The sequence below is a fragment of the Rousettus aegyptiacus genome, unplaced genomic scaffold, assembly GCF_014176215.1.
Source record: "Rousettus aegyptiacus isolate mRouAeg1 unplaced genomic scaffold, mRouAeg1.p scaffold_m13_p_13, whole genome shotgun sequence".
Taxonomy (NCBI): Eukaryota; Metazoa; Chordata; class Mammalia; order Chiroptera; family Pteropodidae; genus Rousettus; species Rousettus aegyptiacus.
In genome coordinates, this window is record NW_023416288.1 from 50,224,639 (window position 1) to 50,250,807 (window position 26,169).

Genomic DNA, 26,169 nt, shown 5'->3' on the forward strand with positions numbered 1-26,169 from the left:
CCCGGGCGCATTCACGAATGAGCGCTGCGGGGCGGGGCCTCTGGCTTGGCCAATGGGGCGCTGGCTCCGGGCCGCGGGACCTCGATGCACCCGGGTGGGGGCGGGGCTTCCAGAGCTGGCCAATGGGGCGCCAGCTCTGGGTCGCGGGAACTCGGTACACGCGGGGCGGGAACGGGGTTTCCAGGGCTGGCCAATGAGGAGCCAGTTCCGGGCTGCAGGGCGGGGCCCAATTTGGAGGCGGGGGTCCCCCTCTCGGGAGGCGCCAGGCCGCACTTTCACCTTCTCTGTTCGCGCCTCCCCAGCGCACCAGGACCAGCAGGACCCAACGGCCGAGCGAGAACCTGTGAGAGTCCGGGGACTGGTCTGCGAGGGGCCGCGCGACGGCGGCGGCGACTCCGGGCCCATCAGCGCAGGACCGTGGACAAGGCAGCTACGGGGAAGGGCGACCCTCACGGAAGGTGTTCTCATTCTACCCATGCTGGAATTGGAGGGCTCAGTCTGGGTGGAGATTTGAGTACAGGGACGCTCGAGGTCCAAGGCCCCTAGGGGAACTGTCTGAAATCACGAGATAAAGCCCCTTCTCTTTTCTTGGCCTCGGTGTGCTCGTCAGCTGACCTAACCCCAAGATTTCTGAAGTGTCCGTCACCTCTGACGTTCAGTGGACACAGCTTTGGAGGTCGAGGTGTGTGGGGTCTGGATTGTGAATGCCCTCATTCCGGAGACACTCCAGGGCTCCCCTCCCTGGACCTGCCCTTCAGCCCGCCTCCCCCATGCAAACCGACCATCTTAGGGAGGCCATCACCCTCATTGTCACCCGCTTTTCCTGGTTGAGACCAGGGCTAGTGTCCAGTTTAGGCCTTGGGCTTCCTCCTGTTGAGCAGTTTTGCCCCTGGCTGTGAGGATCCCTTAACCCAAGAAGACATTTAGGCTGTACTGAAGGACTAAAACATTTATTTAAGCGAAAAGGATTGCAACCCAGGAAGCAGAGATGCAGGTAGCAACCTAAATTGTACTCAGGAGAGAACAAGGAAAGGTAGGGTTTTGTAGAGGCAAAATTTACAGGTGTGATTTCAATTTTGGTCCTCCATAAAAATGACTCATTCCAGTGTCTGCTGTCTTTGACAGCCTTCCAGGAGGTGTCTGTTTGGGGGTCTGACCAATGAGGCCTTTTGGCACCTGGAAGAAGTATCCCTCTATTCCAAAGGATCCTGACCTTCCTGTAGCTGGGAATGGCCCTGGGCCCCTCTTCTGGTGGCTGACTTACTTCCTTGTGTCTAGTCACAGGAATGGCATATGGGGACTGACTTCCAACGAGAGGCCCAGGGCTTCTGGCCATCTTGGCTGCCGTTCAGATTGTGAAAGAGAAGATAAAGTCCCAGGATGTCCAACTTCAAGCTTGGAGAGGAGAACGCAGACACCTGAGAAGAAGCTGGCCGACTGCGAAAAGACGACCCTAGAGTTTGAGAACCAGCTGGAGGGCAAGTGGGCCGTGCTGGGCACGCTGCTGCAGGAGTACGGGCTGCTGCAGAGGCGGCTGGAGAACATGGAGAACCTGCTGAGGAACAGGAACTTTGGGTCCTGCGGCTGCCCCCGGGCAGCACGATGGAGGCCCCCAAGGTACAGGAATGGGGCGTGGGTGGAGGGTCCTGCTTGGATTTAGCAGGGGCCATAGACTCAATGGAGGGAGGGCCCCTGGCTGCCAAAGCCTGACATCTTCTCTCCTAATGACAGTAACCAGTTAACTTTAAAGCACTTGAGAAAGGTGGAAGAGATGTATGACAGAGCAGAGACATCCTCTGTGGCAGATGGAGGAGGGCTGGTTGGGAGGGGTATGGTTGTGTCTTACTCCAGAACGACCTCTGAAGATGAGGAGTGGCTAAAGTGGGGAAAATCACAGATGTATGTGTACCTAGGAGAGGGGACAAGAACCCAGGAGCGCTGACCCCACAGCCTTTTAGCCGCTGGTTCCTCTACTTTATCTGAAGCAAACATAATAGAGATGCTTTTGCATTTGCCAGGTGGTTTGACCATCTGATTTGGTGATGGGGAGAGAAGAGACTGAAGAGGCTGGGCTGGCTCCAACTGGTCTCTGAAATGGCTGTAACTCACGTTGGCATGGGTGACATGTACTTCTAGGTGCCCATGACTGCTGAAGACGTAACCATGTATTTCTCAGAGCCTGGAAGACCGGCAGAAGGTACTCTGCAAGGCCATCATGGAGGGGAACCATGAGACACCAGTTCCCTGGGTAAGTGCTGGCCCCCGGGGACTTCCAATCCAGAGTCCTGGGTTTTATTCCTTTATTGAATCAAATGAGCCTCCTGGATGTGAGAGCCAGAAGCAATTTGAGATCATTTGATTAACCTTGTGTCTTCAGGCAGATAGAAGAAGATATCCTTAATTCCTGTCTTTAGGTGTTGTGAAATTAAATTCAGAAAAGTTTAACTGGCTTTCCCAAGGTCTCGTGGAGACTAAACTGGCCTCTGTTGCTAGTCATCCTGTCCTTCCCGTGGCACCAGAGGCAGTTCTTCCACACACATCTCTCACCTGCCAGCCTGTTTATTTCTGGTGAGCCAGGGCCTTCCTTTATTTACATTTGTACCCCTAGGGCTCACTGAGCTGTACTCTGCACTGTGAGTTTTCTAACTCCTACTGACTGTGGGCTACTTTTAAGGGTGCCCTGGGCTCAGAAAATGAGGTCCAGTATGGCCTGTGAAGTTCTTTGGACTGTGGATAAATAGCAAGTGTATATGCGTGTGCATGCATTCATGTGCGAACAGAATTAGATCTAGATGTTTGCACCTACCCCACTCCCATGCTATCCTAGCTGGCACACCTGAATTCTCCCACTGCTCGGAGCAGATACACGGTTAGCTTTTTGTCCACTCTTCCTTCATTGGGTGGCCGAGGCCCAGAACAAAGTGCCTTAACTTCCTTTTGCCCGGCCATGAAGTCCCCCTTCCAGCGTACCGTGAGGCAGTGGGGTGAGGGGAGATGCCAGCCTCAGGGGAGGCAGGGGAAGAGAGGCAGGAGGAGGCCTGTGCTGCGGAGTGGACGGTGAACCGACCTGAGCGCTGACTTCAGTGTGTGACTGACGTGGCTGTGACTCACACTGGTGCAGTAACCTGTACTTCTGGGATTCACTTTCCCCATCTGTCAAATGAGGTGGCTGGGCTAGGTGACTGTGGGTTCTTCCTGTCTTTCCTGGTTTCCACGTCCTCCCCTGTGAGGCCAGCAGGATGGGAGCCTTCCACCTGGCTCACCACCTGCACTGCCAGTGTGGGAGCATGGAGGCCCTGCTCCCCACATCTCAAAGGGGAGTGGTCCCTGCTCAAAACCCTCTCCCTTCAAGGCCTGCAGAGGCGAGCCCCTTGGGCAGGCCAGGCCCGTTCTTCCTCTGAACTGTACCACCACCAAGCCAGAGATCCAGACCCCAGTGCAGAGGGGGAATCAAGGGGCAGGCCTGCAGGCCTGGCCTCCTACCTTCCTCAGGGAAGGGCCATCTGGTGCCAAGAGTCCCCAGGTGGTAAAACAAAAGCAGAAGGTGGAGTGAGCTGCTTGACATTGTACAGCTGACCAATAGGGCCAGACCAAGGTGTTCTGGTGCCCAGGGAATGCTCCCCACGTTGAATGTCCCGTTGGAGGAATCACTGTGGCCTGAGACCACTCTGAGAGCTTGGGGGAAGGGCAGAGGGCAGATAGGTGATCTCCTGGGATCTGAGACTGAGAAAGCTGTTGTGGAGCCTGTGGAATCCTGACCGCAGACATGGGCCGGAGGATGACCTCTTCTTGAGACCGTCCCTGACTCAGATCTGTCCCCACATCCCTCCACACCTGCTCTCAAATCCTCCGCACTTCAATCCCTGCTTTTCTGTCTTTTAGACTTTAGCATCCTTGCAGGAAGGGACTGAGTCTTTTTCGAATGTCCCCAGCACCTAATACAGTGCCTGGCACAAATGCAGATAATAGTGATATTGAACGAATGATGAGCCAAATAGGAGTTCCATCTTTTTTACCTTTCAAATAATAGCAGTGGATAAGATATGCAGTTTTCAAACCTTTTTCTTTCTTTTATTATTTTTTTAAGGTAAGGAACGCTTTATATGAATGACAGCTGGTAAGCTGTGACACAGGGCAAAGTGAGACTACTCTGTTTGGGCAGGGGATAGGCGGGCGCCTTGGAGCCCTGTTCTGTCAGAGCACAAAGGATCATGCCAATACTCCTTTTTCTTGCTTTCTACACTCGGACACTTTATTTGGGGAGAAAAGTTCACCTTTGAAGTAGGTTCTTTGAGTAGGTAAATTAAGTAACAGTGAACTCAGCTGGGAAGAAGGTGGGTGTTCACTGGGGTACTGAGAGCCCGGCATGTCAGACTGATGCTAACAATAAGGTTTTTAAGACTGCTGCAAGGGTCGGGCACAATCCAGGGACCCAGGTGCTGCAGGAGAAAGCAGCAGCAGCGAGGGCGCCTGCGGGCTCTCGTGCCTTCCATCCGTCTCTCAGAGCTGCTGCTTCAGGAGCCTGGGGAGGGGCTTCTCCGTGGGGCAGGGAGCCAGTGGCCCCCATGCCGGGCCCCTGAGGCAGGGTGGCAAGACTCAGTTGCTCAGGTACTGTGGCAAGTTCCATGGTCTTAGGGCTGCAGCAGCTCCCAGAGAGATGAGGAGCAGGCCGAGGTGCCCCTGGGCCTGGCACCCCCAACCCTGGCTCAGCTCTGCCATGGATCCAGGTTTGCCTTAGGGCGGTGCTCAAGCGAGCACCAGAGGTTGAGGAATGAGGTCCTCAGGGGACTTGGGGTCAGCCCTGTGGTCTTCGTCGTTTTCAAATAATAACTGTGTTAGCAGTGACTTTCTTGCACTCTGCTCTCTGAGGCTCCCAGCCTCATCAGGAGGCCGCTCCGCCTCCCCCCTCCCCCAGGCCTCACCCTGGGAGCTGCTTCTGTACCTTCCGCTGCAGACCTGTAGCCCCAGACGTGTGGTGCATAGCTTCCCGTTAGACGTTAGACGGGGTGCTCCAACAGGCCAGCTGCTTCGGTAGGCCTGGGTGGGGCCTGGGGTCGCAGTTTTTACACGTGCCTCGGGGGATTCTGATGCGGTGCCCGTTTGAGAACCAGAGCTTAGGAGGACACCGGAAGTGTGCTTTCACTTGGGGGGCTGTGTAACCCAGCCCCTGGGATCCAGGAGCCACCTGGACTCAGAGCTGCTCCCCAGAGCCCCATGAGCAGATAGACTTTGGGGGGTGGGGACCGCTTCTACAGGGAGAGGAGCTGGGCTGCGGTGAGCACTGGGAAGGGTGGAGAGAGCGCGCAAAGCCTCTTCTGGCTTTTCCGTCAGTGTGGAGGGGGGCACTGCCAGGCTCCGTCCCACACCAGCGCCCAGCCTCTCAGATCAGGGGACAGCCTCCTTCCTGGCTGCCTCCCCAGTCTCGCTGCTGGCACAGAGCTGCCCCGGGCACTCAGGAGGAAGCTGTCATGCTGTTCCGCCTTCTCCCGAATCAGTTTTCTCCTTGAGAGGAACCTGGAGCTGGTCCACCTTATTCTTCCACAGTAGTTATCAGGTTGAGTGGATGAAGCACACGGTGGAAAGGGAGAAAGGGGTCATCAGTGTCCCAGAGGGTGCGTCCTGGCCCAGTTCTTGTGCCAGGCCTGCTCTTCCATCCGTGCAGAGACCTCTCTGCTCCTCAGAGCCCTGTGGAGGAGGGAGGAGGGGGCCAGGGTTCTGTTAGGCTGGGAATGCTAGTGACCGCCCACTGGGGGCAGAGGAGGTAAATGGAGCCAGAGAGAGAGGAAGAGGAAATGGAAGGAGTACAAAGGATGAGTTTGGCATCTAGAAGCTGGTCCGTAGGTGTTTGTAGGTAGTAGAGTGACTTAGTGATGACAGTGAGAGCTAGGACGTCATAGGGCTGACTGCCTCCTCTGGAGAGCCAGGTTATTAGAGTCCAGAAACAGCAGTCAGGTGCATAGTTCAAGAGGTGTAATTAAGGCTTACAGGTAGGTGTGGGGGTATAGCTCAGGGGTAGAGCATTTGACTGCAGATCAAGAGGTCCCCGGTTCAAATCCGGGTGCCCCCTTGCCGAAGTTCCTTTTACCTGTGTAGTATTAAGGAGGAGGCAAAGGATTGTTCTCACCACCCATATTGGTCCTTGATGCCTCATTCCACAAACTGTGCTGTGTCCTAGGACACATGTGCTGTGATGCTCCCTGGTGCTGGCCTATGTTAAAAGTAGACAAGAGCCATGGTCACAAGGGTTATCTGAGGTCATGGATAGTCGTTCTGTGTGTCACAGGTCTTCCCCCAGTGACAATGGCTAAGACTTACCCCTTGCATTTGCAGGGGTTCAGACTTCCAAAATGTTTCCTGGATTGATGAGCGCACCTGTGTGACATCACATCAGTCTGATGCCTTCCCGAGCTTCAGACACAGACTTATCTTTGTCTTTATTCCTCCTTTGGCCTAAAGTCGTCTCCAGCTTCTTCTGGCAAACTCCTTTGTCCATCTCTTCCAGGAAGCCCCTGCTGACTCCCCAGGCAGGGTAGCTTACTCACTGCTCCGACAGTTCTCTCTGGGCTTCTGCTACTCTCATGGAAATACTGTGGTTCATGGTTTGTCTCCTGTTTGGACTGAGACTGTTTGAGGAATAGGATCAATGTTTTATTTATCCCTGTGGATGGATGGCAGGGCCTGGCACCTCACATGCTCCGTGTTTGTTGAGTGAATGAATGAAGGAGTGAAACAAAGGCCACCCTCCTCGAGGCTTGGAGTAGGGAGGAGGCTCTGCCAGTGCTGAGTGTGAGGTGCACTAAAGACCTGGAACCAACCACCTCACATATTAGGATATTTTCTCATAGCAACTTTCAAATGTAATAGTAGAATATTAACTATGATCACCACACTGCTTTAGATCCCGAGAACTTATGTTCTAACGGAAAGTTTGTAGCTTTTGACCGACATCTCATTTCCACCTCCCCAAGCCCCTGACCACCACCCGTCTGTTCTCTCTTGCTGAGTCTGACTTCTTAAAAAAATATCTGCGTATAAGTAATACCATACACTATTTGCCTGTTCAGGATGGTGAAGGGTCTGGTTTCTTTTAGCACAGCACCCAACCGGTTCACTCGTCTGTAGATGGGTGCTACATCAGCATTCAGAGAAATACTATAGCTTTAAGCACCATGCTGGAAAAAAAGAATAAAAACGAGAATCCATCTCAAGAGATTAGAAGGAAAGTGGATAAAAGAACACTGAGAGAAGAAGAAAAAGCAGAAATTAATAAAACAGAAACAAACACAGAAGATTAACAAAGCCAAAAGTGGTTTTTGAAAAGAAAAACATGACTGATTAACCTCTGGTGAAACTGATAAGAAAAATAGGAGCAGAAAAAATAACCAATATCAGGAATCAAAAGAAAAATTTCATATTCTTTAGAATTTAAAATAATAATTATAGAACGTTATGAAAAATGACATTCAAAAATTAAATCTACTTAACAAACATGTACAAAGAACTTACCGTGTGGCAGCCACTATTCTGTGTGCTTTCAAAATGTTTATTTAATCCACACAACAACACAGCTAGACACTATTACGGCGCTCCTTTCTCTTATTAGGCTCGTCTCACACACGTCAGAGAGTTGTTCACTGCACAAGGTCGCCAGGTGAGATCCAGGATTTCAGCCTATGCATCATGTCTTGAGTCTGAGGAATTTATCACTGCACTATGCTGAAATTGCACAGGAACTTAAATACCACAACTTACCAAAGTTAACAGAAGAAAAACAGAAAAGCTGAAGAGTCCTCTAAGTTTTAGTAATTTTGTTAAAAGTTATTTGAAACTTTTTAATAAAAAATTTAGATAAGATGGTTTCACCAGTGAGTTATAGCTCATAAAGGAATAGTAACATTTTACATAAAAATCGAAGATGAGAAAAGATGTTTGGATCGTGCAGCTACTGTTGTGAGGCTACCTCAGCCTTGGTACCAAAACCCAACAAGGATAGTATAAAAATATACAGGCCAACCTCTTAGCATAGGTACAGAAATTAAATAATTATAGTCCAACTGAATCCACAAATACATAAAAATGATAGAACTTTATGATCAAGTTGGACTTGTATCTGGAATGCAAAGCGTGTTTCATTTTACAAAAAGCAATACATTTAATTTACCACATTAATAATCTTGAGAAAGATCATATAATTTTCTCAATAAATGCAAAAAAGGGGGTTTTCGTAACATTCCAAATCTATCCATAATAAATTTTTTTTTAGCGACTAGAAGTAGAAAAAATTTCTTTACACATTTTATTACTAGTTTCAAGTATACAGTAGTACATTGGTTAGACATTTATTTACTTTATAAAACGATCTCCCTCATTGCTCTTTCTCTCTGGTTTTCCACTTAGCCAATATATTACTGCTAACTGCCTTCTCTATGCTGTGCTCCCCATCCCCGTGACCACCTACCAATTACTAATTTATGCTTCTTTAACCCTTCGGCCCTCCACCCAGCCCCCAAACCCCTTCCCCTCTGGCAGTCACAGATGGTCCTCTGTATTTGTGAGTGTTTTTGATTAGTTTGTTCTTTTTGTTCCTTAGATTCCTCATGTAAGTGAAATCATATGGTATTTATCTTTGTCTGACTTATTTCACTGAGGATAATAACCTCTAGGTCCATCCGTGTTGTTGCAAATGATAAGATTTCATTTTTATTGACTGAATAATATTCCATTGTATATATGAACCATAACTTCTTTATCCAATCGTCTGTTGATGGGCACTTAGGTTGCTTCCATATCTTGGCTATTGTAAATTGTGCTGCCATGAACATAAGGGTGCATAGATCTTTAGGAATTAGTGTTTCGGTTTTCTTTAGATAAATACCCAGAGGTACAATTGCTGGGTCAAAAGATAGGTCCATTTAAATTTTCTGGAGGAAACTCCAGACTGCTTTCCATAGTGGCTGTACCCATTTATAATTCCACTAACAGATTTGAACTGGGGACCTCTTGATCTGCAGTCAAATGCTCTGCCCCTGAGCTGCACCCCTGGCTGCAGCTGTGAGGCCCAGTAAACGCCCTCCCTGCGCAACCACACCCAGGGCTTCGGCCCAGATGCGCCTTCGCGTGGGCTGGTGGGGCAGCCAGACCTGCTCTACTGCGAACTCAGTTCCCGGCACTAGAAGCAGGAGGTCCCCTCCTCCCCCAGCTCCGCCACCTCTGCACCGTCAGTCCCGAGGGGGGCAGCGAATGAGGAGCATCCCCCGGCAGATGGAGGATCGACTGTCACGTCTACCTGTGGGTTTCATGCTGAGCACCTGAAAACACCCTAGGGCCTGGCTAGGCACACAGCACCGCAGAGCTAGAAGACACACTGACCTGGAACGGACGGGAGCTCCCTGCACACGGCCGCACCCTGGGGCGCAGGCCGACCACCCCCGCCCGGGCCCCGGATCCCCACACCAGCAGCCCTCTAACTGCTGGTGACACCAGCCGTCTGAAGAAACGACTGAAGAAGTGGTGGCCCCTGGCCTGCGACTCCACCCTCCTGGGCTCGCTCGGGGATGCTGGGTGGGGACTCGGCACACCGCCCTCCTCCTCTGCCAGGCGGCTTCCTGGTGGGTCCCGCCAGTAGGGCTCCAGAGGGACATGGACGCCTGGAGCAGGAAGACGCGCTTGTTCCTCCCTGCCTGCTCTGGGTTCCTGTCAGCGTCACCTGGCAGTGACGGCGCATTCCGGCAGCCATGGCGATTGCCGTGCTCAGTCGGGTGCTCAGAGGCCCGGCATGGTCACAGCTCTGAGGGACACTGGCGCCTCCTCAGAGTTCCAAGTCGCCGGTGCACAGACACGCTCCCCAAGCTTGTAAGTTCTGCCACGTTTGTCCGCTTGTGTTTGTGCCCCAGCCCTGGAGTGGTGGCCGCGTCTACAGAAACTTCCTCCCTGAGACTCAGTCAGTCTTCTCTTTCCGCCCTTCAGTTCCAATTCCTGGTCGTTGTGGCTGAATTGTGTCCCCAAAAAGCTGTGTTGAAGTCCTAGCCCCGGTGTCCAGGAACGTGTCCTTATTTGGAGAGGGTCGTCAGAGATGGAATTACTGAAGACGAGTGACCATGGGGAAGGTTCCCCCCTGACCCAATACGACTCGTGTCCTCGTGAGAGGAGGAGAGACACAGGGAGAAGATGCCACGTGAGGACGGGCAGACGAGCGACGCATCCACGAGACAAGGAGTGCCCGGACGGCCACACAGAAGAGCTGGAAGGAGGCGGGGAAGGACCCTCCTTTGGAGCTGTCAGAGAGCTTGGCCCTGCTGACACCCCCATTGCAGACTCTGGCCTCCAAACTGTTTATATCACCCATTTTGTGGTACTTTGCTACAGAGGCTGTAGGAAACCGATGTGCTGGTTAACAATTATTCATGTTACGTTCTCTGTCAAGTTAACAGGTGCAGTTTTTGTCTCTGGACTGGACCCTGTGTGATACAGAAATTTGTCCCATAGGGGTCCCTGGAAACAGCCCTTCAAAAAGGCTATGGCAGATTGGTTTTGTCTTGTCCTTGGTCTTCAGGTCAATGCCAAGAGGTGCCTGACTGCATCCTGAATCAGAAGGGATGGCTGTAAGGGAGCTGTTTCATGAGGTCTAGCCACCTCCTCTCAGGGGACTAAGTATCATCTGGGAGGAAAACAGAGGTTCCAAAGGGGGCACCTGGATTTGAACCAGGGACCTCTTGATCTGCAGTCAAATGCTCTACCCCTGAGCTATACCCCCACACCTTCCTATAATCCTTAATTACACCTCTTGAACTATGCACCTGACCGATGTTGACATCTTTTCAAGTGCTTACATTCCATCTGCATATCCTCTCTGGTAAAAGTCTGTTCATGTCTTTTGCCCATTTTCTAAGTAGACTTGTTGAATTCAGACAGCTCTTTATATATTCTAGATTTAAGTCCCTGTTTTATATCTTTTACATTCACAGTGAGTATCCATAAACAATGTTCAGTGTTGTTTTGTGTGTGTTTTTAAAACCCAGATGGCTGAATGTGTAGTTCTGCATCTTAAATTCTTTGCACGCGGCATCATCTCTTTGAGGGCTCTGTGTCACTCTTGTGTCTGGTATATTGGGCTTGTAGGACTTGAGGTAATAAGAAAACCTCATCTTGGCCTCTCATTGCTGTCCCTTTCAACTTTCTCAGTGACATGTTTCTTTTGCCCAAGCGGCTTTAATGATCATTTTTAGGTAACAGAAAGCCCCATGGTTGCAGTCTGAACTCAGCAGTTAAAATATCCAGTCTCTATTTGAAACATTTAAAATTTTCACAATGATTGGGAAAAAACAGTCCAGTCTCCCGTAACATATAATCAGTACTCTGACGATGATTTCCACCCGTTTTCGCCCCTGGAGTTGGGACGTGGTGCTTCCTATCTCCTGCCCCACCGTGCTCAGTCCTCGCGTTTGGGGAGGGGAGAAGGAAGGGACGGAGGAGGGGAAAGGAGAATAAGAAAGTTCTTAGCAGATGAGATGCGCAGTGGGATGGACTTGCTCTCTCTGGACTGGCGAGTGTTTGGAATCTCCTGGGGCATTTCGAGGAGGCCTCGAAGGCCTCCATTGGGTACCTGTGACTGCCCCCGTGACCTGGCAGCGCATTTTCCTCTTGGCTTTCCAGGGTCTATATCACACAGACCCTCTCTCTTAGGGTCCATGACCCATCCTCTCTGGCGGAGTCCGACATTGCTCCTGAATGTCCCTTACCTGTATGGCCCCAGGAAATACTCACGGGCCTTTCATCCCTGCCAGCTCCAGTAGTGAAGATCAGCCTGGCCCCTCTACCCTGGCAGAGCCATCTCCAGGCTCCCTGTGGGGCCAAACACGCGTTACTGTGAACTCCAACTCCAGCCAGTGACCGAGCCCTCTAGTGGACTCCACCTGCCCCTTCCTAGCCTGGGCTCAGGATGAGGGGAGAGCGCCCCAAGTCTTCCTCTCCGGAACACGTTGCCCAGAAAGGCACTGCTCACCAGTACTCTGACCTCTGACCCCCTGGTGGGTGAGTAACCAGGCTGTCGGCCATGACCCCAAGATTTCCACACGGCGCTCCCTCCCATTTATGCCTTTATGCCTGTGCCTGTGTCATTTCGGATGCTCATTCGAACTTTCCTTTAATATATTACATTATAGGATTCCAGAGAGCTTGTTTATCTATTCCACTATTCATGTAACTTAAAATGTTTCCTGTTTTTTGCAAACAGTAGTGCAGCAAGGAAATATATGGGTCTCCTGACGCACTTATGCTAGAGGTTCTCAATGAGATATACCCAGAAATGGATTTCCTGAATTGTATGCAGGCTTTTAATTTTACTGGTATAGTTTTATGTGATTTGTATATTTACTTTGCTATGTTTATTACTGAAAGTTTCTGCATAGTGAGTGTACTCCCCTTGTGAGCAATTGAAAATACCATTTTCCCTCAGCAACTCTTGATCTGGTTAAACGTCAGTGAATTCTTAGTTTTGGGAGAGGAGTGAAGATGGTGCCCCTTTATTGTTTCAATTCCCTGATTTCTAGAAAAGTTGGGTAGTTTTTCAATGTATTTATTGGTCATAAAAGAACCTGTAATTTTAATTGTGGTAAAAAGGCACACCAAATTTTACTCTCTTCATTTTAAAAGGACAGCTCAATAGTGTTAAGTATATTCACATCGTTGTACAACAGATCTCCAGAATTTTTTCATCTTGCATTCTTTTTGTAGATATCCTTTCTCCATCATATGTGTTTTACAAATCAGAGTATCCTGTTGGAGGAATTTTTTGTCATATGGCAATTTATATTTTGATATAATCAAATTTATCTCTTATAATTTATAGTTTTGGCGTTGTATTTAAAAAGTCTTTCCCTGTGTTTTATACTTAATGAATGAATATCTGTGCCCCCCACCCCCGTTCATTTGTTGAAACCACAACATAGTATGTATTAACATAGAAAAATCATTTACAAAACGTAACATCCATTCACCGTGAAAACTAAGCGCACGAGTAGGAGGGAACTCCCTCAACCTGATAAGAGGTGTCTACGAAAACAGACAGGTAGCATCAGCTTTGCGGGTATCCCGGATTGACAGGAAGTGCCCTCTCCCTCTGGTGAGGGAGAGGACTCGGATCAATCCCTGGCCTTCTCGCGGGACAATTCCAAGGGGTGGTCCGCACTTGGAGTCCCCAGCAGGACGGACCCCACCTGCTCACAGTCGTGACTATCTCACCTCGCAATCTGATTCCTGGGATGGCCTCATAGGTGAGCCCTAGAACCTGTTGACGGGTCGACTTTGGGAGAGACCGACCCCCCCGCCCTCCCTCCTGTCTCCGTCGCAGCGAAGTGTCCCCATCCGTCCCCTCTCCGTCCATGGCTAACTGAATTTCCACCTCTCTGTCTTGTCTCGCCCCAGCTCTTTCAGTTCGTCTGGGTCTGGGTCTCCCTCGGATCCCCGAGTGGGAGGACCCGCCGGGACCCCTCCCGGCCGCAGGGGGCGCTGTGGCCGCGGCGCGTCCCCGGGCAGGGCCGTCCGCGGCCCAGCGGGCAGCGCGCCGGGGCTGGGTGTGCGGTCCCCGCGGGCGGGCGCCCCTCGTGGCTGGGGAGGGGCCGCGGGAGACGCCCCCGGGGCCGCGCCGAGACGCGAAGGCCATGGCCCAGCCACCTCCGGTGAGCGGGGTCACCTGCGCGGACGCCCAGGCTCGGGGCGGGTCTTCGCGTTCCGGTTTGGCAGGCGGGCGTTCTGGGGTCCCTGCGGGGAGTCGTTGGAGACCGGGGGTCGCGTTAGGTGTGGGGTGTGCGGTCTGGCCCTGGACAGAGCCGGCGGCCGCCACTCTTGGGGCTCGTCCATGGCCAAACACCTGAACAAAGCCGAGTGTGGACCAGGCCAGCCCAGGCGCGGGCCCAACTTGGGCCCTGGGCCCCCGGGGGTAGGTGGGCGGGGGGCGGACAAGGCAAACGACAGAACGAGGTGTGTGGCGGGCGATGGGTTTGACAGCACAACGAACTTTACATCACAGTTACCGAACTCAGAACAAGTGATTTAAAAGACTTAAGACTGAATAATTGAAATGATGTTTGGCAGGGGCTTAAATGTCAGAATTCAGGCGCTGACGTGTTAGAATGTAAGAAGGAAGGATGATGATCCATGAAAGAAGTAGAAGACGTTATGAAAACAAAAAAGAAGTGCATATTGTTTGGTTAGTGTTTTGTTGAAATCGATGTTTAGAAGGAGTGGCCATTATTTTTATTGTATTTATCTATATAAACTTCCATCTTGAGCATTTTTGCTGATTACTAAACCAATTCATGAGATTATTAATTTTAAAATACTGTTAACAATGTCAGCAAAAGACATAATTCTTAGGATTAAATATGCAAAAGACATGCAGTACCTTATAAAGAAAATGATAAGTAAATATGAGTATAGTATACCATGCTTATAAATGAGAAGACTAAATATGGTAAAGATAATACTTCTAGATAATGTATAAAATTACTGCAGTTTTATCAATGGCAGTAAGATTTTTGTAAATTTAGATGAACAGACTCTAAATTTCATTTGGAAAAATAAAGGTAAAAATGTGAATCTGAAAAAAAGAGCAAGGACACGGGGATTGCCCTGTAAGGTAAGACTTACTGTAAATCTGTAAAATTAATACTGTGGTGTTTTGTGCCGAGGCAGACACATAGAGCGGTGAAAACCAAGAGAAAACACAGAAGGTGACTCTCCTGGGATGCACAATGTCTTCCCAGAATTCAGGTTTTTCCTAGGACCTCAGATTGTGATCTTACTTAGAAGTAGGGTTATTGCAGATGTAATAGGTTAAGATAAGGTCATTCGGGATTAGGGTATGTTTTTAATGCAATATGACTGGTATTTTTATTTAAAAAAGATACAGAGACCCAGCCACACAAAGGGATAATGCCATGTGACAGTGGAGGCAGAGATTGTATTTGGTGCAGCTTCTAGTAAAGTAATGACAAGGATGGAAGCCACCACCAGAAGCCGAGGGAGATGCGTGGAGCAGATTATCCCCTAGAGCCTTCAGAGAGAGCGTGGCCCTGCTGACACCCTGACTTCAGACTTCTAGCCACCAGAACTATGAGAGAATACATTTTCATTGTTGTAAGCCACAACAGCCCTAGGGAACTAATACAGAGACCTTCAGAAACAGTGTTTGGGACAACCGACTTTTCCAGGGAAAAGAAAAACACTAGAGAACAGCTGTATAACATTAAAAAATACATTCCAAATAAATTAAAAATCTTAACATGAAAAGTAAAGCTTAAGCCTTTTGGAAGAAAATGTAGAATATCTTTGTAACCTCTGTGGAAAAAAAATTCCTAAAAAAACACAGAAAGCAAAATGACGTAAGAAAAGATTGACATATTTACATCAAAATAAAAAACTATGTACAGTGTAAGATAAAAAATTAAAAGATAAGACATACCAGGAGAAAGCATTTGTAACATAATGTAGTCAACAATCAATATAAAAATTAAAGAAATCCTAGAAACGAAAAGACAGGCGACCCAGTAAAAATATAGGCAAAGGATATAAATAGGCAATTTACAGAACTGAAAATAGTGGTCAATGGATAAAAGAATGGATTAGAAAGTGTGACATTTAGATAATAGAATGTTACAAAATTAAATCAATTCTCTGTCATTATGGACAGATCTCAGAATGTTGAATGAAAAATGCAAGTTGCAATATAAAGCATTTGTGTATAAAGGATAACATTAATATATAATTTATAGACACGTATATTAATGAAATAAAACATGAACTGAAGAGTTACCACATTCATCATACTGTTTGCTCCTTAGAAGGAATGAAGGACTGAGTATAAGAACAAGATTGAAAAGTGGATCAAGGGACTTGAGTTTCATCTATCATATTCTATTTCATTAAAAGGAAATTTGAAGGAAAAAATGTTAAATTTATTAAATCAATAGCAAATACTAGAATGCTTGTTATAATGTTTTCTGTAATTTTCTGGATCTTTTAATAAACAAGGCTTTTGAGCATTTTTTGAAAACATTCCAAAGTATGAGTATACTCAGAAGAGGAGAATAAGTATATGTAACAGAAATAAAAACATGTGTTCATTTCTGCTATAATACAGCCCATGCATTTCTAAAAACCATAGTGCAAGGCAAAATCATGCAATAAAAAACACAGCTTATGGGAGAAATGGTGTTAGGCACACAACACCCAAAAAGTTCGTCAGTGACATCTTGAAAAGATAAGACCCTAATAACGAACAGCACCAGTTTTATGCGTGTTAAATGGTAAAGAAATCTGTATAACTGCCTGAAATGCGCTTGTGGAAGTGGATGTAAGAAGAAGTGGGGCTTGTGAGTTATCGTGAAGTAATAGAAGAAACATTTTCCATCTGAAATCAGATGGAAAGTTGTTAACATCAGGTGCGGAAAGATATGGCCCATCACACAGGGCCAGATAGATCCTTGAAGGGTGTGTGTGTGCGCGCATTTTGTATATTCCTATTCAGCTCAGTTCTCATAGCAACTGAAACTCTAAAATCCCTAGGAATGACTCTATCAAGAATTATATAGGATCTATATGAAGGAAACTATAAATCTTATTAAAGCGCATAAAAGTATCTAGATAAACAAAAGAGATATGTTTCTGGATAGGAAGAGCCCATATTTTAGAGATCTAGTTCTCCCAAAATTCATATACGCAGTATGTTCTTATCAGACTCCCAATAGAATTTGTGTAAGTTTGGCAAAATATTTTTTTCTATTTATGTAGAAGAGAAGTAAAGACAGTTTTATGTAAAATAAGGCGGAGGTGGTGGTAGAAAGCCATGCCCTCTTTAGTAGTAAAACATTTGATGAAGCTATAAGAATTAAACAGTACACTGTTAGAGCAAGAATAGACAGAAATATACTGAAGTATAAATGGAAAACTAGTTTATGAAAAAACAATCCCGAATCAATGGTAAAAGAATAGACAAATCAATAAGTTTTATGACAGTTGGATATCATTTGCAAAAAAGAATGCAAGTTGGAAAAGTTCTCATTTTAAAAAACAATGCTGTAAAAACAAGAATTCAGGAGAATGTCTTTTATAATCTTAGAATAGAACATGTCTCCCAAATGAAGTTACTAAATCCTGAAGCGACAAAAGACTTTCTCATAAGTATAATATAAGAAAAAAGCAATGTCCTTTGAGAAAAGAAAAATTATCTTTATTTGAGAATTATGACTGTATCCTTCCCAAACTTAATACTATTAGGATTGATAAACACACTACATTAATTAGATACAAAATAAATTTACAAAACTCAATGACAACTTTGTGAAAAATTCTAGTAATAAAGATTTGACATGGGTGGTCCCATATGCAGTTGTTGGAAAAACCACAGAATACCAAAAATAGAATTAATAAAAAAAGATGCAGAACATTTATGAAGAAAATCATTAAGTTTATTAAAGAAAAGTGAGTGAGGCCAAATGAATGGAATGGTAAAATGTTTTCCTGGATGAGATCAATCTTTCCTAAATATGTATATAATTTAATAAATGCAACCTGAAGCCCAGTGTACTACTTTTTAAAATAGGATGAAGTTATTTTGGGGTTTATAAGTAAGGATGAATATTCCAGGAGTTTATAGCAGCGGCTTGGAAGAGAATGGGAGGAGGGAGGGGGACTTGCCTCCCAGTGTTCCAGCGCTGCGTAGGCACTGTAATCGGATACATAGTGTAATGGTCCGTAGAGTCACATATACTTGAAAACCTAACACAGCTGGCTCTTGGACAACACCAGTTTAAACTGTGGAGGTCAGCTTATACTTGGCTTTTCCTTTTCAGTATATATATACAGTTGGCCTTCCATATCCTTGGGTTTCGCATGTGTGGATTCAATTAACCACAGTGGAAAAAAGTATTTTTGATCCATGATTGAGAATTTGCCGAAGGGGAAGGCCATTTTATATAAGGCAGTTGGGCATCTACGGATTTTAGTATCTAAGGGGTGTCCTGGAACTAATACCCATGGATATGGAGGGACGACTAAAGGTTTGGGGAAGTCAGAAGTTATATGCAGCTTTTCCGCTACGTGGGGAACCATGCGCTAACCCCTGTGTGTTTCAAGGGTCAATTACATATGCAAAGGCCAAAGGTTGGTTTTCAGTCCTAAGAATAGTGTTGTGTGATTGGCTATCCATATGTCAATAAAGATGCCAGTCTCATTTGTAGAATTAAAGTGCAAATTTAAATGTAAAAAAAAATCAATATTTGTATTACTTGATATGGGAAACTTAAAAAGCTGGAAATAATATGAAAAAGATTCCAGGTTTAAATTAAGTGAAAGGGTCAAAATGTTCTCTTTGGCAGAAGATAAATTCAAAATACAAAGGATAAGATGGGAGAAAACATTTGCTAGTCAGTTAAAGGATTATTAATCCTAATACAAGAAAATTCATTTAGATTACAAGAGCCCCCAAAAACGTTGAACAAAGCATGTAAACGGGCATGCACAAAGATAATGTGGAATGCTAGTCCCCAAAAAAGTATGAAGAAGATGCTAAATTAAAACAATGAACTATAATCTTTTACCATCACTTTGGCAGAGAAAGTAATAATGTTTAAGAACATCCTGTGCTGGCAACAGGTAAAGAGATAAGTCTCATTGTACTGGGGGAGGTGGGGCGGGTGGCGCTGCACTCCGGAAGGCCATCTAGTGGTGCTGTCTGTTAAGCTGAAGATGTTTACACCCTTTCATTTAATAATTCTCATTTTTACACCTTATCCTACAGAAATAAAACCCGTAATATATAAGGAGACCTATCAGCATTGTTTGCAATTTAAAAAAATAATAGCATTGTTTGTAATTTGAAAGGAAATGGAAATAACACATCATCCCATCAGTGGGGTATATATATCATTCCCATCATGGAATATAATGCAACTTACAAAAAATCAGTTTTGCCTATATGTATTGACCTGGAAAGATCTCTGTGACATTAAGTGAGTAAAGTTACATATTAATGATTTGTTCCCATTTTTGTTAAAAAAGGAAGAAAAGAAAAAGTCCCATGCTATACATATGCATATACAGTTTGAGCACTGGTGAGGAAACCCAGGGACGGGGTTGTGTGGTTAACCACAGAGCCACATAATTGGTGTAGGAGAGGGAGCCTTCCCGAGGAAGCAGCTGCCAGACAGACGACACCGTTCACGACAAAAATCTTTTGAAGCAATCATGACTGGATATGTATTATGTCTGTAATTTCAGTTGCCTCTGACATTTGAAGATATTGCCATCTACTTCTCCGAGCAAGAATGGCAGAATCTAGAGGCCTGGCAGAAGGAGCTGTACAGGAATGTGATGAGAGCCAATTATGAGATCCTGGTTTCTCTAGGTAAGGATTGCGGGCGAGTCATGGACCTGGGTCCTGGGAGGTCTCAGCTCTTGATATTCCTGTTCGTCAAGTAGCCAGATTTCTCAGAAATTAATTCAGAAAGGCATTTTTACCCCATATTCTTTCTAAGAATTGCTAATCCTTACTCAAGGGTAGACATTGTTACGTGTGAATATTTGAGACTGCATGTCACGTAAGGGTGGTCAGAGGTGACCGACTAAATATATGTCAGGGAATTTAGCCACTACATACTCTCAGGTTTCCAGGTCTTCCACATAAGCACGTGACCAGCTCATGTCCCTACACCTCATATATTTTAACCCGGCTTGTCCCTGCCTGTCAGCTTTGGCAGAGGTGTCCATATGTCTCAGAAAAGCTAGTGTTATTTTCCCAGGCAGTGAGAGTGGGGAGAGCTGTCCGCCAAGATGTCTAACAGCAGTTGTGTCTGTGTGGGTATGGTAACGGGTGTCCTTTTTAGTCTTTTTGCTCACTGGGTCTTTATATTTTTTTCGTTATCAAATATGGTTTTTAAAAAATAAGTCCTTTCAGAGAAGCATCAAATGAATGATAAGAGTCTCTTACTTTGTTCTCACCCCCTCATCGGTTAATCCCCCAAAGGCAACCATTTTTAACCATTTCTATTTTAGTTCTTACTGTGGTTTCCTTCGGTCTACATAACTGTCATGCTTATGCCTCTGTTTCTTGATTTATCGTTTGGGCAGCATTAATTAATTCATCACTATGAAAACCGAGGCATTAGCTCACTTATGCTATTTTTCTTCTACTTCTTTTTTCAAAGTCGTCTTCCCCAAATTTTCAGGTTTTTTTTCCACGCCTCTATTGGCTACTTTTATAATTTAAATAATCCACTTTTAGATTGTGTTCCATCAACCCCATAGTATATCTCTTGACTCTTTCAGTATATAAGGATAAGGTAATTAGTTCTCCTGTACCTCCTTCCAACTCTCCTGCCTGCTGCTGCAGCCATACCACTTCCTGTGAAAGTTTGCAAGGTTTCTGATACTTGTATTCGTTTCTGTTAGCATAATGAAGTTTTCCAGGTTCTACCTATAGAGTGTTTCTGAAACATATAATCCAAGACATTGTTATTTTTATTATTACTTAAGAACCAATTAAAGTAATGGAATCTATAGAGAAAGAAATATAGTCCTATGTCTTTAACCCCATGCCACCCAAAGGGATTGTTCCAGGCATCAAAGTGGATATGAATGGGTATATCATTGTAGCTTGATTTGCATTTCTTTAATCATATTAAGCATCTTTTCATCTATATATATATTTTTTGGAGAAATATCTATTCAAATATTTTGCTCATTTTTAAATTGAACTCTTTATCTTATCATTGAGTTATAAGTGTTCTCTATCTGTTCCTTATACTGGATCCTTATCAGATATATGACTTTCCCAGTCTGTGGGGTGTCTGTTCACTTTCTTGATGGTGTCTTTTGAAGCACTAAAGCTTTTAATTTTGATGAAGTCCAGTCTATTTTTTCCTTTGTTGCCTGAGTTTTTGGTATCATATCTAAGAAACCACTGCCTAATCCATAGTCACTAAGATTCACTTCTATGTTTTCTTCTAAGAGTTTTATAGTTTGAGCACTTAGGTTTTTTAATCTTATTTTTTGTAGATAGTTTTAATTTTTGTGTATAGCATGAGGTAGGAATCCAACTTCTTTTGTACATGGATATCCAGTTATTCCAACACCATTTGTGGAAAAGATTATTTTTCCCCCCATTAAATTCTCTTGGTACCCTTCTGGAAAATCAGTTGACTGTAAATGTCAGGTTTATTTCTGGATTCCTAATTCTATTTTATCAATCTATATGTCTATTCTTATGCCACTACCTCATGGTTTTTATTATTGCTTTGAGGATCAGTTTGTCAGTCTCTGCCCCCCAAAAAAGCAGATGGGATTTGGGGAGTACTGTCACCCTAACAATATCAAGTCTTCTAATTCATGAACATGAGATGTCTTTCCATTTATTTAAGGCTTTTAAAATTTCTTTCAACAATATTTTATAGAATTTATTGTACAAGTTTGCATTTATTTTATTAAATTTATTCCTAAGTATTTGCCTCTTTTTGATGTTATGTAGATGCAACTGTTTTCTTGATTTTATTTTTGGAAAAATCTTTTTATTTTAAATGTTACTGAGAGTTCAACCCGGATGAAGATCGACACTAGGTTTTAAATATTTTATTTAAATTGGATTTAAATTAAATTTAAAAGCAACTCAACATGCTTTAAATTTGGTGCTCAAGGAAACCAAACTCCCTTGTCTGACTTCTCTGTACAGATGATGGACTTCCCAAACCGGAACTAATATCCCATATCGAACAGGGGAGAGAGCTCTTCAGGAATTTGGGAGAAACACAGAAATCAGGAAACATAATTTGCTCCTCTGCTGATCTGCATTTTGATTCAGTTATTGAGGGACAGCAGTTTTGGGGTGAGTATTAAGAAATCAGGGCCCTTTCCTTAAGATGCCACATTCTGGTTTCTTAGTTCTAGTTCTCTGATCTTGTCCTTTTTTTTTTCTTTTTTTTTTTTTTATTTCACTGGGCTGCAGCTTGACATCTGGTATATTCTAGAGAAAGGCAGTTAAACACGGTGGTTAGGAATGTGGGTATTTGATCCTGAATCTGGATGTTGCCTTTTCTGGGTGACCTTGGGCAAGTTATTCAGCCTCTCACTATTTCAGTTTCCTGTTCTATAAAACAAAGAAAATAAAAGTATCTGTGTTACAGGATTAACATATGTAATCCTGTATGGGTTAACTTATGTAAAGTGTTAAAATGGTACCTGGCACACAGGAAGAGCTCAGCGAATGTGAGCTCTTCTTAGTGATAGGTGGGGGGAGACTGCTTCCTTCCTCCCTGGAGACCGTTGTCTCTATTCGAGGTCTAAAATTGAGCTCTCCCCTGTGTTTCTTGTCGTGAAAGAAGAGTCTCAGATTTTTGGATTCATAAGAGTCAGCATTAAGGTATGGAATGAGGAAGTCAGATGGGACCATCATTCCAAGAAGTCTTGTCAGTAGTTTTAGTTTTTAGTTGCTTCTTTTTGGAGAGTAAACGAGTTTTTCTCTACAAGTTATTTCACTTTTTGCGATCTGTTATTCTTCCAAGAAATGTTTTTTGAAAGGTCGGTAGGAATAGGGTGAAGAAGGAGGGGCAGAGCTAAGGCCTTGCTGCCTGGTCTGAGGGACAGCTCACGGGTTACACGGAGCTGCAGTGTCAGTCAGGGTTCTGTCAGTGACACTGCCATCATCCCTCTTGACTCCAGGAATGTCTGCACGCCAAAACGGGACAAGTTGATGGTCCCGACGCCATGACAGTGGCGAGCATGTACAGGTCCGTGCCGAGCGTTCTGCACACGTTAACTCACTCGGTTCTCACAGCAGGCTCACGTGCTGTTGTGCCTGTGTCTGCAGAAGGGACCGAAGCCAAGAGGTTAGCTCGACAGAAGTTGCACACTGGACAGAAAGGACTCAAACCCGGACAGTCTGGTTCCAGAGCTTGGGCTCTACCTTTGCGACTTGCATTTTCCTCTTTTCGATATTATTCTAAGACTGTTCAGTTTAATTTCAGCAGACTCTCATCAAACTCCAGGTCATGAAATGGAACCACAGTGAAATGTACCCCGTTTTTAGCTCAGTGGATGGAAACTGGGTTTCCACACCACCCACAGGTCACTGTTATGGGTCACTACTGGTGTCATGAGCCTTTAGTCATGCTAGAGACAGGAATTCTGACTGAATTTTTGTTTTCAATTTCAGGAAGTCAGCAAGCTGTGTGTTCAGGAGAGCCCCGATGCCATTTTCAAGTGGATCCTCTTAGCCACTGTCCCTCTGAACCCTTATTAGGGAAAAGTGAAGATGTTTCCTTCAGACTTGACCAAGATGTCACACTCGGGGAGCCACACCAACACGACCTACGGGCTCTAATCCCAGCTGTCCACTGCTCCAGGGAACCTACCCAAAGAGGAGTCCTGAGTCCCAGAGCCCCAGGTCTCCCAAGCATCCCGGAAACCCCCTCTGGGGAGGGCGCCCCGCACCCTTGTCCTGTCTGCGGGGAGAGCTTTTGGAAGAAGAACCACCTAGAGAAGCACCAGAGGAGCCACCCAAAGGACCAGCCGCGTGGGGCCTGGAAGAAATTCAGCAAACAAGCTGACCTGCAGCCTCAGCGGGGACAGAGGCACTTCCGGTGTCCTGAATGTGGGAGGAGCTTCTGCCTGAAGTGGTGCTTGCTTAGACATCTGGCCGCACACTCAGGGAAGAGCCCATTGCAGTGCCCGGAATGTGACATGTGCTTCCATCACAAGCAGACCCTTCTCAGCCACCACCGCCTGCACAAGAGGGAGAGGCCCCCCCAGTACCCCATATGTGACAAGAGCTTTCTTCCGAAGAACAGCAGGCAGGCTCAGCAGGGCCAGCCCAGCGTGGGGAGGCCCGTCTTTTGCAGGGAAGGCAGCGGGGCTGTCACCGTGAAGGCCGAGCTTAGCAGTGTGCGCTCGGGAGAAAAGCCAGGCACGTGCCCCGCTGGCGGAGAGCACTGCCACCTGAGGAGGGGCGAGGAGGCTCTCCAGCGCTGCCCCCCCGGGGGGAGGCCATTCTCTTGCACAGAGTACGACGTGTGCTTCTGTACCAAGGCCAAGCTCGCCAGCCACAGCAAGGGGCACGCGGGAGAAAAGCCCTTCCCATGCCTGGAGTGTGACAGGAGCTTCGGCCCGGGCGGCTCGCCGAGGGTCCAGCAGCGCGTGCGCAGTGGGGACAGGCCCTTCTCCTGCAGCAAGTGTGACGAGGGCTTCGCCAAACAGTGCCGACTCCCCGAGCACGGCCGAGTCCACGGCGGGGAGAAGCCTTTCTGGTGCGCCAACTGTGGCAGGCGCTTCGGCCAGCGGGGACAGCTGCTGCGGCACCAGCGGCTGCACGCGGACGAGAAGCCCTTCCAGTGCCCGGAGTGCCCGCTGAGCTTCCGCCTGCAGAGCCTGCTGCGAGCCCACCGGCTGCGACACGGCGGGGAGAGGCCGTTCGCCTGCGCCGAGTGCGGCAGAGGCTTCACCCACCGGTGCAAGCTCCGCGAGCACCTGCGCGTGCACAGCGGCGAGCGGCCCTTCGCGTGCCCCGAGTGCGGCCGGCGCTTCCGCCTGCAGGGCGTGCTGAAGGCGCACCGGCGCACGCACAGCGGCGAGCGGCCGTTCGCCTGCGCGCAGTGCGGCCGCGCCTTCGCGCGCCGCTCCAAGCTCGCCGAGCACCTGCGCGTGCACAGCGGCGAGCGGCCCTTCCCGTGCCCCGACTGCGACAGGCGCTTCCGCCTGAAGGGGCAGCTGCTGAGTCACCGGCGCCTGCACACGGGCGAGCGGCCCTTCCAGTGCCCGGAGTGCGACAAGAGCTACCGCGTGAAGGCCGACTTGAAGGCGCACCAGCTGCTGCACCGCGCGGAGATGCCGTTCCCCTGCGCCTGCGGCAAGGGCTTCGCCAAGCGCTCCAAGCTCGTGGAGCACATCAGGACCCACACGGGGGAGAAGCCTTTTCAGTGCCCCACGTGCGACAAGCGTTTCCGCTTAAAGGCACAGCTGCTCAGCCACCAAGGCCTGCACACGGGGGAGAGGCCTTTCCGCTGTCCCGAGTGCGACAAGAACTTCCGGGAGAAGGGACACATGCTGAGGCACCAGCGCATCCACCGGCCGGAGAGGCCGTTTGCCTGCGGCGACTGTGGGAAGGGCTTCATTTACAAGTCCAAGCTGGCGGAGCACACCCGAGTGCACGCAAAGCCCCGCGGCGCTGCGACCGGGCCCGACGCGCAGAAAAGGCTCAGCCAGCTGTTTGCAATGATCGAGGCCGACTGGAGCTGAGGCGGACGGGCCCCCGGAGCGCCCCGCGGCGGCCGCAGCTGGCTTTGAGCAGCAGGGGCCCCTTTTAGAGCAAGAATGTAATAAAAGTTAGGAATGTCAGAAACCACAGAGGATTGTCTGTCTTAAAGCATCACTGGTTATAGTTCCCACCCATTGATAAGAAAGAGATTTGTTCTTCCTGCCGTCCTACGTGGTAAGCTTCTCCCAAATGCTAAGCTGGCTGTGAAATCCCAACTGGAATTGCGACCGGAAACCCCTCCGGTACTGTTCACAAGGCTAAAAGGAAGAATTGGCCGTGAAACGTCCTCTTCCTTTTTTCATAGTGTAATCCCAAACTGTGGGTTTAAATCCGGTGGATTTAGTTGCAGACCTGATAACGATACTAGATGTGGTTTTGATTAATTGAATTTGAAACCGATAGTAATAGAAGGAGTTCTCCGAATCGGAGTTTATGTGAGGGCCGCAGGTTGCCAGCAGGTTCATGAGGAGTGTGCGTAGTTCCCCCTGGGGAAAAGCTGGTAATTTCAGGACGATTTGGCTAATCTGAGTTGAAGAAATGTAAAACTGAAGTTGCTAAGACATATGGGACTAGAATTTAGCTAAGAGATTGGGAAAGGTGGTGTCGATTTTGGAGTTCCACATGCTACTTGGGGCTGAGAGAGTGAATGCTATTCCCCTTCATAGACAGTGAGCAGATGACTGAATCTGAGGTAAGACAAAATGACAAAGACATCTGAGGTAAGACAAAATGACAAACAGCTTTATCAGGGGACTTTACAGGCAGCAACAGCATACTGTGGAGAGTTTTCAAGCAAACGTTAAATGTAAACAGGAAAATAACCGCATCTGTTGTGTTAGCACAGTGTTCATGCTTCAGGGTCGGAGTTGTAG

At 47.1% G+C, this 26,169-nt stretch overlaps 2 protein-coding genes and 2 non-coding genes across 8 annotated transcripts; 2 read left to right on the plus strand and 2 right to left on the minus strand.

Moving 5' to 3' along the window:
- Window positions 1–218: 218 nt before the first annotated feature.
- ZNF786 (zinc finger protein 786) lies at window positions 219–25,386 on the plus strand. Of its 5 annotated transcripts, none has more exons than XM_016125918.2 (6): window positions 219–458; window positions 1,279–1,617; window positions 2,019–2,248; window positions 19,276–19,402; window positions 21,722–21,874; window positions 23,201–25,386. In XM_016125918.2, exons 3-6 carry the CDS (start codon window positions 2,216–2,218, stop codon window positions 25,276–25,278), a joined length of 2,391 nt encoding a protein of 796 aa, XP_015981404.2. In that variant the 5' UTR covers window positions 219–458; window positions 1,279–1,617; window positions 2,019–2,215; the 3' UTR covers window positions 25,279–25,386. The 5 variants fall into 5 exon arrangements, with proteins under 5 accessions (XP_015981404.2, XP_036086627.1, XP_036086629.1 ...); XM_036230734.1 differs by having other exon boundaries at window positions 2,137–2,248; XM_036230736.1 differs by having other exon boundaries at window positions 1,285–1,617.
- Window positions 5,996–6,067, plus strand: TRNAC-GCA. Its single transcript has one exon. It is a non-coding gene; the product is annotated as a tRNA-Cys (tRNA).
- Window positions 8,986–11,060, minus strand: LOC118610749. Its single transcript, XM_036230741.1, is given in 2 exon segments — window positions 8,986–9,789; window positions 9,792–11,060. Coding segments are annotated over 2 exon segments (843 nt in total). The 5' UTR covers window positions 10,309–11,060; the 3' UTR covers window positions 8,986–9,463.
- Window positions 10,682–10,753, minus strand: TRNAC-GCA. Its single transcript has one exon. It is a non-coding gene; the product is annotated as a tRNA-Cys (tRNA).
- Window positions 25,387–26,169: the final 783 nt, after the last annotated feature.

Coding starts and splice junctions, on each gene's coding strand:
- ZNF786 (XM_016125918.2), top strand. CDS start 2,216: ATGGAGGGGAACCATGAGACACCAGTTCCCTGG. Junction 2,249..19,275: donor ATGAGACACCAGTTCCCTGG/GTAAGTGCTGGC, acceptor CTGTAATTTCAG/TTGCCTCTGACATTTGAAGA. Junction 21,875..23,200: donor TGAGGGACAGCAGTTTTGGG/GTGAGTATTAAG, acceptor TTTCAATTTCAG/GAAGTCAGCAAGCTGTGTGT.